At 36.6% G+C, this 15,898-nt stretch overlaps 1 protein-coding gene across 1 annotated transcript in view; it reads left to right on the top strand.

The window, feature by feature from the left end:
- PKHD1L1 (PKHD1 like 1) overlaps positions 1-15,898 on the top strand; it is a 226,410-nt gene that overhangs the window by 99,713 nt on the left and 110,799 nt on the right. Inside the window, exons 35-39 of the mRNA XM_043975706.1 lie at positions 2,001-2,189; positions 8,360-8,530; positions 10,544-10,770; positions 11,061-12,048; positions 14,947-15,195. Coding sequence (XP_043831641.1) covers positions 2,001-2,189; positions 8,360-8,530; positions 10,544-10,770; positions 11,061-12,048; positions 14,947-15,195 — 1,824 coding nt within the window. The remainder of the gene's footprint in view (positions 1-2,000; positions 2,190-8,359; positions 8,531-10,543; positions 10,771-11,060; positions 12,049-14,946; positions 15,196-15,898) is intronic.

Raw genomic sequence — 15,898 nt, 5'->3', positions numbered from 1 at the left:
TTTAGATTCTTAGGTATGTCTAGGTCTAATCAGTTTGATACATTCAAAGATATTATTGTCAATAAGTTAATAAGTTTTTATTAAACTCTTACTACGTGACAGAAACTGTTAAGGATACAGAGAAAGGCAAAAGACAGTCTTTGCTCTCAAAGAGCTCACAGTCTAATGGGATAGACAACATAAAAACAAATATGCACAAACTATGTAAAAGACAAATTGGGGATAATCAATAGTGGGGAAGCCCTAGAGTTAAAGCAAATAAGGAAAGGTTTCCTGTAAAAGGTGAGATTTTAACTGGAACTTGGAGGAAGCCAAGGAAGCCAGGAGTTGATCATGATGAAGGAGAGAATTCCAGGTATAGAAGATAACTAGTGACAGTGTCTAAAGTTTGGAAATGGAGTGTCATGTGCAAGGAATAGGGAGGCCAGTGGTGCTGGATCACAGAGTTGTAAAAGGTATAAGAAGGTATAAAAATATATAGGGTAGGGGGCAGCTAGGTGGCACAGTGGATAAAGCACCAGCCTTGGATTCAGGAGGACCTGAGTTCAAATCCGGCCTCAGAGACTTGACACTTACTTGCTGTGTGACCCTGGGCAAGTCACTTAACTCTCATTGCCCCGCCAAATAAACAAAAACAAAAAACCAAAAAATAGCATTCTTTGGGGCAGCTAGGTTGTGCAGTGGATAAAGCAGCGGCCCTGGATTCAGGAGGACCTGAGTTCCAATCCGGCCTCAGACACTTAACACTTGCTAGCTGTGTGACCCTTGGGCAAGTCACTTAACCCTCATTGCCCTGCCCCCCCCCAAAAAAAAAACCCAACACAAAAAACAGGAACTATAAAAATATATAGGGTAATAGGGCAGCTAGGTGGCGCAGTGGATAAAGCACCAGCCCTGGATTCAGGAGGACCTGATTTCAAATCCAGCTTCAGACACTTGACACTTATTAACTGTGTGACCCTGGGCAAGTCACTTAACCCTCATTGTCCTGCCCCCCCCAAAAAAAAAACGTATTTAAAATATATAGGGTATAAGAACATGCAGGATGTAAGAGGACTGAAGGGGATGGAGCATGTTATCAATACCAAACAAAGGATTCTATATTTGATCATGCATGTGACAGGGAGGATCTTATTGAATGAATGATGGGGCTGTGGGGAAGAACGACATGGTCAGAATTGTGCTTTAGAAAGATTGCTTTGGTAACTGAGTTGAGGTTGGAAGCTGAGGATTAGAGAGAGACCTGAGGACAAGGAGACCAACCAGAATATTATGGCAAGAGCTTAGGTGGAAGTTGGCCTGGACCAGGGTGGTGTGGTAGTATCAAGGTAGAGAAGAGGGACATATTAAAAAGATGCAATTAGGGGCAGCTAGGTGGCACAGTAGATAAAGCACCGGCCTTGGACTCAGGAGGACCTGAGTTCAAATCTAGCCTCAGACACTTAACACTTACTAGCTGTGTGACCCTGGGCAAGTCACTTAACCCCAGTTGCCTCACCAAAAAAAAAAAAAATCCCATTGCAGGTAGAATCAACAAAACTTGACAACAGATTGAATATGAGGAATAAGAAAGAGTGAAGAGTAAACTACGTTGTGAGCCTAAGTGACTGGGAAGATGGTTGTACCCTTGACTGTAACAGGGAAGTTAGGAAGTGGGAGGTTTGAGGGAAAATAGAATGAGCTCAATTTTGGACATGTAGAAAATGTTCTAAATCTTGGTGCTATTTGTGACTAAGTCTTTCAATGACTTCCTGCTTTCCAGATGAAGCCTCTCAATGATTCATGCTTAATTAATCTTTTTGATTTCCCTTAGTTTTTCACCATCTTGGCTTCTCTTATTTCAGCTTATTTTACCAAATAGTTCAATTCTGTACGTGAGAAAGTTAGAATATTTATTATTATAAGATATTTTAAGCTGAATAAACATTTACATTCAATAAAACTTGAATTCTTTTTTTTTCTTCTTTCTCTTTAAATGATCTCTCCCTTTTTGGTCCCAGTTTATGGAGAAGGGTATGCATGGTCTCCATCAGTCTTAGATATATCTGTGGGTGACACAGTGAAATGGCAATGGCAAGCTCAGCCTTTCATCAGAGGAATAGGCTATCGTGTTTTCTCTGTTTCTAGTCCTGGAAATGTGACTTATGATGGCAAAGGATTTACTAGTGGAAACCAGAAAACCACAACAGGTATGTTTCTTTTCTGTTCAGTTTCTATTATGTATCTTTTCCTTGAATGTAAGAAAAAAAATTTATTTTGTTTAAATCGTATGGTACAGTAACAGAAATTCTGGATTCAGAGCCAGAGGAACTGAGTTCAAATTTTAGCTCTGTCACTCATGAGATAAAGGGCACTTAAATCCTCTGGTTTTGTTTTTTCATCAGTAAAATGAGGGTATTGGACTAGGAAACCTCTTAATCTATGATCATATGATCGATCCTAAGTCTTAAGTATATTTTCAGATTCTCTACAGTCTTAGTTAGAAGGGACTTCAAACATTATCCTCTAAATTGATGCAGGAACTACTCCTGGCAATATCCCTGACAGGTGATCACTGTTCTGTGAATCTGCCACTGCTAGAAGGTTTCCAGTGCTGAGGTGAACTCAACATCTTCCTATTTCATTTTTAGGCTGTTTTCATGGTTTAAAATATCTTCATTATATGGAACTGAAGTCTGCATTGCTAAAACAACTCACTAATTGGTCCTAGTGATGCCCTTTAAGATGATACACAATTAGTTGTACTGCTTTTGCACTTGAAAGTCCTTTAAATATTTGAAAACAAATGATTCTTCTGGGATATCTGGGTCTCTCAAACACTTCCTGATGGGGACAGGCAGTTTTGAAAGGATTTCACAAATATACAACCTATGCTATGTGGGAAGTATTCTACATTCATACACTTGCTATTCCAATGAATGACTGCCCCCCTTATCTAGGAAGCAATAGAGTTCAACCCCAGTGTCAGGAAGCAATCACTCAGTCATTTATGCCTTGTGCCTGGTTACCTGTACTTAATACTTCTGGGAAAATGTTGATCCACTTTTTATCTTCTCCATACTTCATTTTGGTCACTGGCAACTTTTCGTTCTCAGATTCTCAGAGTTGGGAGGATCCTCATAGGCCAACTAGTTCAACATGTACATCAGTGGTGTCAAACTCAAATAGAAACAGATTCCTCTTGGCCACCTATTGGCTTAGAAAACCACAAATTATCATTATGTGATACTTTTATTTAATATGTTGAATATTTCCCAATTACATTTTTATCTGGGTTCGGTACTACTCAGTAGTGCTGTGGGTTGTATGAGGTAGCAGGCTGCATGTTTAACACCTCTGCTGTACATGACCAAGACTTCCCTCTACCAGGAAACATCCAAGCTTTTATTCCTTGAGGGCAGGAACCACAGTTTTGCTTTTCTTTGTATCCCTAGTATCCCTAGTGATTAGCATAGTACCTGGCACAAAGTAAGTGATTACTAAATACTCACTTACTGACTGCTTCAAGACTTCCAATGAGGGGGAACCCATTACTATCTAAAAACAAACAACCTGTTCTGCATTTAGATAGCCCTATCAGTTGGGAAGTTTTTCCTTATATCAAGCCAAAACTTACCAATGCAGTTTCCTAACAAATCCAATGGCCTTTTCTCAGTCTTCATTCTCCTTGAGCTCTCTGTAGCCTTTGACACTGTTTATCACTCTCTCCTCCTTGATACTCTTCTCTCTGTGTTTTTGGGACACCTCTATCTCATGGTTTCCCTTGTATCTCTCTGACTACACTTTCATTGTCTTCTTTGCTGGATCCTCTTCCAGATCACACCCTCTATTCATAGGTTTTCCACAGGGTCCTATCCCGGGTCCTCTTCTCGTCTCCCACTATACTAGTTGGTACTTTCATCAGTTCCCATGGATTTAATTATCTCTGTGCTGATGATTCTCAAATCTACCTCTCCTGCACCCATCTCTCTGCTGACCGCCAATCTTACATCTCCAGCTGCCTTTCAAACATTTTGAACTGGATGTCCAATAGACATCTTAAACTCAATATGTCTAAAATAGAACTCATTATCTTTTCCCCTAAGCCCTTCTCCTGCCTACCTTCCCTGTTGCTACAGAGGACAACATCCTGCTCCCAGTCTCTCAGGCTCACAATCTAAGAATCCTCCTGGATTCATCACTCTCTCTCACCTCCCATATACAAGCTGTTGCTGAGGCCCGTTGATTTCGCCTTTGTAACATCTCTCTAATATGCCCCCTTCTCTCTTCTGACATTGCCACCGCTCTGGTAAAGGCCTTCATTACCTATTGCCTCCAGGAGCTCTCTTTGGTATTCGGAGCCATTCATAACCTAGCCATCTCATACTTTTCTAGTTTTCTTGTACCTTACTCCCTGAAACATAGTCTTCAATCCAGTGGCACTGGACTCCTGGCTGTTCCACAAACAAGACACTCCATTTCTCAGTTCTGGGCATTTTCTCTGTTATTGCTCATCCCTAGAATGATCTCTCTTCTCTGTTCCTCCTACTGACCTCTCTAGCTTCCTTTAAGTCTCAACTAAAATCCCATCTTCTACAAGAAGTCTTCCTTAAACCCTCTTAATACCAGAGCCTTCTCTGTTGATTATTTCCTATTTATATTTATCCTGCATATAACTTGCTTTGTATATATCTGATTGTATGTAGTCCCTCCCATTAGACTGTAACCTCCTTGAGGGCAGGTACAATTTTTTGCCTCTTTTTGTAATCCCAGTTCTTAGCACAGTGCCTAGCACATAGTAGATGCTTAATAAATATTTATCAAATTGAATATAATACTTCTACTTCGGGACACCACTCAATCCAAAGCAATCACGCATAGTTTGCCTATCATATAGCTTAGTCAGGCCTGGTGAAAGCAGATATATAGGGCTGTGTCCTATATGCCTCAAATACCATTTCCCCAGAAAAAACAAGCAAGGGAATAATGATGGATTCCTACAGTGAGGACCCACATTGGGTTATTTTGTTGCTCTATGAACTTAATAATAACTGCCTTAAATTTCCTGTGTACTCCCCCATACCTCATGCATTATTTGAAAGACAGCACAGTGTGATGGATTTGGAGAGAAAAAACAGGTTCAAATCCTGGCTCTGCTGTTTACTTACCTGTATGACATTAGACAAGACACTTAATTTCTCTGGGCCTCAGTTTCCTCATCTATTAAATAAATGGGCTGGACCTCAAGATCCTTCGGTTCCCTTTTAGTTCTAAATCCATAATTCTATAATTCATTCCACAATGACATGGGACATGCACTTTTGTAGCAAGGCTGGTGTTGTGGTCTCACACATACATCATTCTGTCACCCATGCTGTGGGTCTTATATTACCCTTTTCCTTCTCTTCCCCTCCCTAACCAATCCCTTCCCAAAATAATTTGGGGAGCTAAGAAAACACATGATTTAGATACGCTGTAAGAGACCAAAACTGATCTTACTACATCATCACTGCATTCTCTGTTCTAGTATTGCCTATGTGTTTGTAAGTTAAGGATGGAAGTCTGGTAACTAGGTCTCAAGTTACCACATTTCCCTTATATGGAGACCAGGGTTCTGTGTCCAAATGGGTTTTGACACCTCTGCCAAGCCCTAGAATTCACTGACTCACTCAGTCATTCTCTCATCTACAGTCTCTGAAATCCTCTTCCTAAATTCCCCAATCAACTCTATCTCCTTTCTCCTTCATCTAAACTAAATACTTTCTCAGTATAAACTCTAGTTCCATACTTCATTGGGTCAATGATCCTTCTTCCTCCAGGCTAGCTATTAACCTTCCAAAAGCCAAGTTTCAAGCCCTGAAGCTACTTCCTAGCGCTCTTAATTAGGCTCAATGAGTAAGTAGAAAGCACAACTTCCCACCTTCCCCCTTTCCTATTCAGTTTCTTAACATCCTCAGTGTCTAACTCATGCTGTTCTTTCCATGGCTAGGAGAGCAGAGCAAGCAAAGAGCAACCACATTCTCCCCCTTTGCACTAAAACTACTAAGTGTTAAGGGAAACAAAACAGTAACTTTTACTAAAAGAAACTTTACTGTTCAGAAAGAGTTAAATTCTCTCCTCAAGTGTGTGACATATCATCATCATCATCATTGAGCATTTATTAAGTACCTACTATGTACCAAGAGTTGAACTAAATGACAGAGATATAAAGAATAGTAAAAAAAAAAAAATGAACCCTACCTTCCAGGAGTTCACATTCTTAGGGGGAAGACATATGTAAACTATATAGATAAGAGATATATACAAAGCAATGAGTAGGTAATCTCAGAAGGAAGGCATTAGCAGTCTGGGTAGGGTGAGGTGCGGGCTGACTGAAAAAGACCTCTTGCAGAAGAAGGTAAGATTCAGTCTGGGTCCAGAAAAAAAGCCAATAAATAGGGACGGCATTCCTGGCATGAGGGTCAGCCCCTGAAAAGTCATGGAATAGGAAAATACAGTGTAGTTGGTAACAAACATCGAAAGAGTCACTGCATTGTAGATACAGTAGATAGTAAAGCGTTAAGACTAGAAAGGAAGGAAGGGGCTAGACTGTGAAGGGCTTTAAAAGCCAAACAGAAGATTTTATTTCTATTTGATAAGGTAGGTAATAGTGAACCACTAGAGTTTGTTCAGTAAAGAGGTGAGGTGCTGACATGGTCCATCTTATGTTTCAGGAAACTCACTTTGGCAGCTTAATAGAGGATGGAAAGGAATTGGGAAATACTTGAGGCAGGTAGACCAACCAGATGGCTATTGCAATAGTCCAGATGTGAACTGATAACCAATCAATCAACAATCATTTATTTAGCTCTTACTTTGTGTCAGACACTGTACTAAGGGCTAGTGACACAAATGCAGAGAATAAAATCTGTTCTCCTAATGTTCTTGGGTTCTAATAAGAGACAAAAAAATGCATATGCAGAATAATTCATATAAAGAGAATAAAGACAAAGAAATACAAAGAAGTCAAATACAAAGTAGTTTGAGAGGAATTGCTTAGCTGACTTTGTAAGACTTTGCCCATATAGTTAAACTTTCATTACCAAGTTATCTTTCTCAGTCACCAACATTAATTAAGCACCCACTATGTGCAGAGTACTGTATTAGATGCACAGGTGACTTTTAAAAAATTATAAGGTGTTGATGGTTATTGTCTTCAAGATGCTTAAAATAGATTTGGAGAGACAAGATACACATGTATAAATAAATAATTTATTTATAGAGCTGCCTCAATATAGTACAAAGTAAAGATGTGCTGACTAGAAACACCAACAAAAATGTGATCAATCATGAAAGACAACCAGGATATTGTCAAAAAATAATAAAATTGAAGATTGCAGAAATAGTAAATGTCTAGACGTGGACATCAGCATTTCTGGATAGGGAAAGTATAGACAATAAAGGAAATTAGAGCAGAAAATTTGTGAGGGGAAATAATAATTAGTAGTGCTAAATTTATAATCTTATCATTCAAAGATCATTAAATGAGATGGGAGGGGGGAGACATGGGATGAGGCCTTGATTTGGAGAACATTACTTTAAAGCATCCTAGTAATTTTATCATAATTTTTAGTTCCCAGGTTATATACATGAAATATAGCCTTGATTGACAATTAGAAGTAGGAAATGCATTTTCTTATCTCAAAAATCCTTCCAGCTTTATAATGCTAGAACCCAAAGATTTTTTTTTTTTCAATTTAGCTTTGGTTCTAGCAGTTTGACTTTTTTCATTCATGGAAAATAATTTTAAATTTTATCTTACTTTCAGTTTTATGATATATACATTTAAAAAAATTCTTCAAGTTATAACACATTCTGGGATGATGTAGATTTTGGTTTTTGGCTTTTAAAAAAGTGGCAGCTAGATATCTCAGTGGATGGAGTACTGGACTTGCAATCAAGAAGATCTGACTTCCAATGCAGCCTTAGGCACTTAATAGCTGTGTAAGCCTGGGCAAGTCATTTAATCTCTGTCTACCTTAGTTTCTTCATCTGTAAAATGAGGATAATAATAGCATTTACTTCTCAGGATGAAGAGGATGTTTTGAGGATAAAATGAAATACTTTTAAAATGCTTTACAAAATGTGAAGTGCTATATAAATGCTGGTTGTTATTTTCAAAATATAGAACTTGTTCATATAGGGGCATAATTTTACTATAAACTTATTTAGGCAGGAAGTGGATCATTTGCTTTCTATACCCTATTTAAACTATGCAAATATGGATGAAAACTTATGAGATCTATGATTTGAGCATTTGAATTTATATTATAGTTTCCCTGGTACATAATTTTTAAGTTTTTTTTTATAATTTGTGTTTATATATCTTCTTATGTGGCAGGTTCTTTTTCTTACCAATTTACTTCACCCGGTATATATTATTATAGCAGTGGCTTTGTTGATGAAGCACAGTCTATATTTCTTCAAGGAGTAATTAATGTTTTGCCAACTGAAAATGAATACATTCCATTACACCTATACATTGGTGGAATTGAGGCAACATATGCTCGAGGTAAGAAAAGACAAACTAGTTATTCTGATGTCTGATGAGAATTTTAAAACTGATAGATCATTTGGGAACTCTTCAGATTGGGAGTTAGAAAACTTGGATTCTAGTTCTGGCTCCCTCATTTAATAACTTTGTGGTCTTGAGCAAGTCACTTATACTCTCAATACCTCAATTTTCTTATGTATCAAATAGGGATAATAATCTACCCTCCAACCCATCTCTTTTGTTAGACATTGAGTTCCTTGAGAGTAGAGGCTATCTTTTGCTTTTCTTTGTATCCCTAGTGATTTACACAATGCCGGGCATATAATAGGTATTTAATAAATGCTTATGGACTGACTGATGGATTATAGTACATGTTGTCAGGAGGAATAGGAGGTGTAATGTGAAAGCATTTTAAAATTTTGTAAAAACCCTACACAAATCTAAGTTATTGTTATTAAGTTTTTTCCCATGGGTAGGAGTGATTGAGTGAATCTCTGAAACTTTAAATTAGGCTAATTTCCCTTCATTGCCTGTACCTCCTATTGCTTTTTTTCTTCAGTGGGGCTTCATCTAAAATACTAATGAGAAAGGACTCAAGTAGAATGTAAATTACCCAACCAAAGCTATGACTGTGTAATGAATAATTTGTGTCAGCTATCTTAAGATTTCCCCTTAGATTAATGGAGAAGATAATTGCCTTGAAGATCCCAATATATATACACACATACACAGAGTATTTCAATCATCTTCGTGTAGTTTTAAGCTTTAACTTCTTTCAGTCTTTACAAATCAAGATACTGCAGCTGAGAGATTAGGTCACTATATTAATTAATGGATGAGGTGGGATTTGAGCTCAGGTTTTCCTAATTCCTAAATCCAGCACTTTAAATTTTTAACAGTTTAAGACAGCACCAAGATTTTTGGTATACCCTAAAATTTAAAACCTCCTTATAATAGTACAGACAACCTTTTTCTAAATTTTTCAAAGCTTTTCTTGATTAGTTGGCACTTTATAGTCACAATACTGTATTTGAGGATACAGAACCATGACTGATTTTATCATGCATAGTAGGTGATAAACAAGAACTCTGTGGTGTGTTCATGCATTAGTGAAAACTTTTGACTCAATTAAGTTTTTTTCAATTGTTCAGTTAATCTTGCAAAAGTAGCTTATCCAAAGATAAGCAAAGCAACTGGGCAGTTTATTAGATAAAGTGATATACTTTGGAATCAGGAAGACCTAAGTTCAATTCTCACCTTACCCACTTATTAGCTGTATGACCCAAATTCTCTTAGCTTCAGTTTCTTCATCTAGAAAATGATGATATTTTTTGTGATGGCACTGGATAGAGTCATGGACTTGAATTCAGAAAGACCTGAGTTCAAATCCTACTTCAAGCATTTTTAAACTTCTTTCACCTTCAGTTTCTTCATGTATAAAATGGGGATCAAAATAACATCTAGCTGGGGGCAGCTAGGTGATGCAGTGGATAAAGCACCAGCCCTGGATTCAGGAGGACCTGAGTTCAAATCTGACCTCGGACACTTGACATTTACTAGCTGTGCAAGTCACTTAACCTGGCAAAAAAAAAATAACATAAAAAATAATATCTACCTTACAGGGCTGTTGTGGGAACTAAAAGTGATAACATATGCAAAGTGCTATGCAAAGCATGTGTTATATGTTATATAGTTGCCATTGCAATTGATATATTAGATGCCCCTTAATTAAGTAGATTATATAAATTTGCCAGAATATTGATACCATCCCCAATTTAATGCAGGCTAATAACAGTTCTTTTCTTTTCTTTTCTTTTCTTTTCTTTTTTAGTGAGGCAACTGGGGTTAAGTGACTTGCCCAGGGTCACACAGCTAGTAAGTGTTAAGTGTCTGAGGTCGGATTTGAACTCAGGTACTCCTGACTCCAGGGCCGGTGCTCTATTCACTGCGCCACCTAGCTGCCCCTGCTGATAACAGTTCTTACTTTATAATAATTATCTGTAACTCACATGTGACTTTTTTTGTATCAAGGAGTACCTAATGAATCAAGCATGGAAATATCAGCAGCAGATTGTATGACAGAGGAACCCTTATATGTCCAGAATAATACTGAAGTTAAAAATGCTAATGGAATTTTCTTTGAGCTTTCAAGCTATTACTCACCATCCATAAATAACATTAGCCCATCCCATGGCACAGTAAATGAAGTTATTACAATAACTGGACATCACTTTAGCAATCTTAGATATGCTAATAAGGTAAGAACTACATTTTGCATATACAATGTGAAGTCTTCCCTGTAATAATATGATAGCTATTGGTTCTAAGACTTGTATTTTTGTGTCAGTTTTAAAAGTGCTGATTTGAACAATGGACAACAATAATATTATTATGACTATTGCATAATAATTACATTTTAAGACTATAAAAAGCGTTTGAAATAATTAGATAGTAATTTTTCCAATTTAATTTACTATTCATCAAGAGACTTAATTGTCCATCCATGTAAACTGTTGCTGATTTCATTTCAAAATTAATATGCTTTCAGGTTGCCATTGGTGGCTATCCCTGTGTAATAGAAGAAAGTTCTGAAAATGTCATCATGTGTCATATTGACCCTCAAAACTCAATGGCTGTTGGGATTGGGGAACTTGTCACTTTAATTGTGTATAATCTGGGTACAGCCATAAATACCTTGACCAAAGAATTGGAGAGACGGTTTGTTCTTTTGCCCCATATTGACACGGTGACTCCAAATGTTGGATCTACCAAAGGGATGACAAGACTGATCATCAGAGGGTCAGGATTTACTGCTTCTTCTACTCATATCAAAGCTTCCATTGGAGGTTTTCCTTGCACCATTTTGTCAGTAAATTATACCATGATTGAGTGTGAGACATCACCTGCTCCTGAACAGTGTATGGACATAGATCTTCAAATACATGATATCCCTGCTCAGTGCCAAGGAAACTGTAACTTTTCTTATGTGGACAACATGACACCCTTTGTCACAGGAGTCTTCCCAAACACATTACAAAATGTGTCTACAAAGATTCTGATAGAAGGACAAGGATTTGGGGAATGTTTGGAAGATGTTCTTGTTTATATTGGAGACAGACAGTTCAGAGCAGTAGATGTTAACAACACAAGCATTGTTGCAGTTGTGAATGCAATCCCAGCTGGTTATTATCCCCTTAGAATTGTAGTGATGACTAAAGGCCTGGCTGCTGGAAATGTCTCTGTGAATAGCTCCTTAGTAGCATCTTTATTGCCAACTTCTGGAAGCACTGAGGGCGGTACCACTTTGATTATTACAGGAAATGGGTTCTATCCAGACAACACAACAGTAACAATCGAGGATGACTTATGTAAGATTATATCTATTACCCCCAGCAAAATACACTGTAACACGCCAGCCCGATCAGCTGCAACTGTCCACGTGAAGATCCTTACAAACTCATTTGCTTCTCCACCATTATCGTTTACATACTCATTGGATGATACACCATTTCTCAAAGATGTTGTCCCGAAAAGAGGTACTTTCTTATTTGCGGTTTTGCTCTCTTGCTGCTATCTCCTCAATGTCACTCAATAATAATGAGTTAGAATGTAGTTATTTTATGCAAAAGGTGATGCGAGTACTTTCTTGCACATAATACCACTGAACAGTGATTGCTGGAATGCACATTGCTAGAATTTCTAAATTGCTTCTTTGTATTTCATGCTGTGATTTTTAAAAATACTTTTTTGATACAATTCACAGAATCACAAAATTTGAGAATTAGAATGGACCTAAGCCTCAAGCTAGGCCAACTATTCCAAAAAAGGAATGTCCACTATAACATATCTAACAAGTGGTCACCTAGTTTTGTTTGACCCCTTCCAGGGAGGAGGAACCACTACCTCAAAAAGCAGCCCATTCTATTTTGGACAGCTCCAATTGTTGGGCAATATTCTTGATATCATGCCTCAGTTTTCTTCTTAGCACCTTCTGTTACTCCTCATTCTGCCTTCCAGGGCTGAACAGATCAAATTCAATGCCTCTACCACATAATATCATTTTGAATATTTAAAACCAGCTTTTATGTCTCTTCTGACTCTTCTCACCATCCTAAAAATTCCCAGTTCTTTCGACCCATCCTCTGATAGTACGGAGTCAAGGATCTTTACCATTCAGAACATCCTTCTTGGAACACTCTTCAACTTGTCAATGTCTTTCTTAAACTGTACTATCCAGAACTGAACACAATATTCCAGGTGAAGTTTAATCAGGGAAGAGTAATAGTGAATACAGTCTCATTATTACTGGAAACTATACCTCTCTAGACAAATCAAGATCACTTTTTATGGTTGCTTTATGACAATGTTGACTCATATTGAGTTTGCAATATATTAAAACCCTCACATATATTTTTTCAACTAAAAAGCTGTCCAATCTTGTCTTCCCCAACATTTACTCATAAAGTAGAATTTTTAAACCCAAGTGGAAAACTATCCTAGGACTCCCTAGTAAAATTGGCCAAAAACAACAACAACAACAAAAACAATTCATGTTAAAACACCAATTAGCTTCTCTTAGGATTTCCATGTGATAAAGAAGCTTGTAGATGTGGAGACAAAGAATAAAGCTGTGAATAGAACACATAAATCATATTTACTCCTCAGTGTCACATTTTAGAAAGGTTGATTAGTTGAAAAGTGCCTAGAAATAAGGAAACAGGATAATGAAAGACTTTATGAACTATGACAATCAGTTAAAGGAGCTAGGAATATTTAGCCTGGAGAAGAAAAGATAGAGGTATACATGACAACTGTTTTCAGGCATTTAAATAATTTTAATGAAGAAGTGGGTATAAATTTGTTCTGTTTGTTTTCAGAAGACAGAATAGCATTTAGTTCAAATTGGAAAGAATCTAGATTAGAGGGATTTTTTTTTAAGTGAGGCAATTGGGGTTAAGTGACTTGCCAAGGGTCACACAGCTAGTAAGTGTTAAGTGTCTGAGGCCAGATTTGAACTCAGGTACTCCTGACTCCAGGGCCGGTGCTCTATCCACTGCGCCATCTAGCTGCCCCTAGAGGGATTTTTTTCATCCATATTTTGTAAAAGCCTGTACTTACAAAGAAAGGGATATTCATTACTGTATCACCATTATTCTCCTGACTATTTCTATCTAAATCTCTTCCTTTTAATATCATTCTTAGATATGTACATGTGTTTGTTTGTGTGTGTGTGTGTGTGTACATATGCATATATATTTCTGGAGCATTGAGATTAAATGACTTGCCCACAGCCTCAAGGCAGTAATGTATCAGAGGTAAGCACTGAAACCTAGGTTTTCCTTATTCTGAGACCTGCTCTCTATGCACTATACTGGGATACCTTTAGAATTGTCCATCATTAATCTAAAAATCACAAAAATTGATGAAACAATTTCTTACAATCAGAATAGTTCTAACAATTCAGCTGAAAGAAAATGTAGTTTAAAGACCTGATTTTAATTTTACTTTTTACTATTTTCATTCTTGGAGTGAAATATCTTATCTACCACCTTGATTTCTATAGTAAATAAATATCTGATTTTTCCTTCCTAAAAAGCCCTTACAACTTCAGATTATATATATATATACACACACACATGCATATGCATATATAAAAATAATATTTGTACATATACAATCTGTGTATAAACATATACATACATATATGTATCCTCATATTTGTGTGTGTACAAATATTTATGTGCATGTATAAATGCATATATATCCAACCACTTCAATTTACAGATGTGAAAACAAAAGCCCAGGAGGTTAAGTGAATTGCCACAGGTGGCAGGTGCTAGGGGTAGGATTTGAACCTATATTTTCTCACTCCAAAGTCAGAGGCTCTTTCTACTGCACCACAGTCATGGAAGGCTTCAAATGGCAAGTGATCTTGAATATTTATAATACATATTTAAACTAGATTTTCAATAATATTAAATATAAAGCATTAATTTAAATATTATCACTCTTAAAGAGAGCTACTAATGGTGGGTAAAGAAAGAGGCAAATAATACGTAAGATAGTTGCATGTCATTTATATTTAGCTTTTAAATGAACACTTGCACACATATAATCTCAAATATTCAGGCTCCCTTTCAGCCTAATCTTGAACTTTCCCATGACTTTCTACTATCCCAATGAATCCAAGTCAGAGATCCTAGGGCCTGGTGGAACAATTAAAGGAGGAGTCATGATAGTTAAACTGATTGTAGATAATTTGCACCTAGCTTTCAAGTCCATAGTACATCAAATAGTATTTGGAATTTGCATAGAATGCATTATTATACATTGTACTTTTACTGAAGTTAATGCTGTTTTTTAATATATTGGTTATGTAAGTGAATAAATACATATAACTAAATATAAACACTTTTATGGATTTTTCTTTTAAGGATCACCTGGCACTGAAATTGAAATCACTGGATCTTCATTTGGTTTTGATGTCTCACAAGTTGTAGTAACAATTGATGATGCTCAATGTAACATCACAATGGTCAATGACAGTGTATTGCGATGCAGAGTTGGGAACCATGCAGGAGGCATTTTCCCTGTTATGCTGAGACATCTGACAAGAGGCTATGCAGTTTCCAGGATTGTTTTTGAGTATTCTCTCACAATTCAGAATCTTTTTCCAAGACAAGGTAGCTAATGGTATAGAAATTAAAAGGGTCATTTTTGCAAGTCTATGCAATAAAAATAGGATTGTAGCATACATATTTTGCAAACTTTATCACCTGCATTCAGTTTTTAGTTTCTTTAAAATGCTAGAGGATATTTGTATGCATGCTACCAATAAGTGATTATATCAGAATCCCCTTGAATAACCAAAAAGCACTAACTGAATGACGAGAATACTTAGCTTACTTTATGTCATATGAACCAAAATGTTATCCACAAAGTGTTCAGACCCTTTATAAAAAAACAAACAAAATAAAACGCATGGACACAGGATAAGAGGGAGAAAAAAATACCAAGTGGGAGGTAATCAAGTTCCATGAATATGATATTCTTTTCTGTTTAAGTTGAATACTTTTTCTATTAAAATTTTTTGTTAAACAAATTTTGTAATGTTTAATTACAAGCAGCAGGTATTTAAATTAGAAGAGTAATTTAGCATGGTGTTTGACATCTTATTTAATCAAATTATCAAAGACTTAAAAATGAAATAATTTAAATTTTTTTCTCTTTGCTCTTCTCTAATGAAATAGTGAGCATTTAATTACTGCTATGTAAACAAATTGTATTAAGCAACTAGACTGCTTGTAAGATTTCAGATGATTAAACTTATTTATCATAATTAGATGGCATTTTAAGGCTACAAGTCACATTAATTAAGGATACTAT

The sequence above is a fragment of the Dromiciops gliroides genome, chromosome 1, assembly GCF_019393635.1.
Source record: "Dromiciops gliroides isolate mDroGli1 chromosome 1, mDroGli1.pri, whole genome shotgun sequence".
Taxonomy (NCBI): Eukaryota; Metazoa; Chordata; class Mammalia; order Microbiotheria; family Microbiotheriidae; genus Dromiciops; species Dromiciops gliroides.
This window is presented reverse-complemented; position numbering and strand designations above follow the sequence as displayed.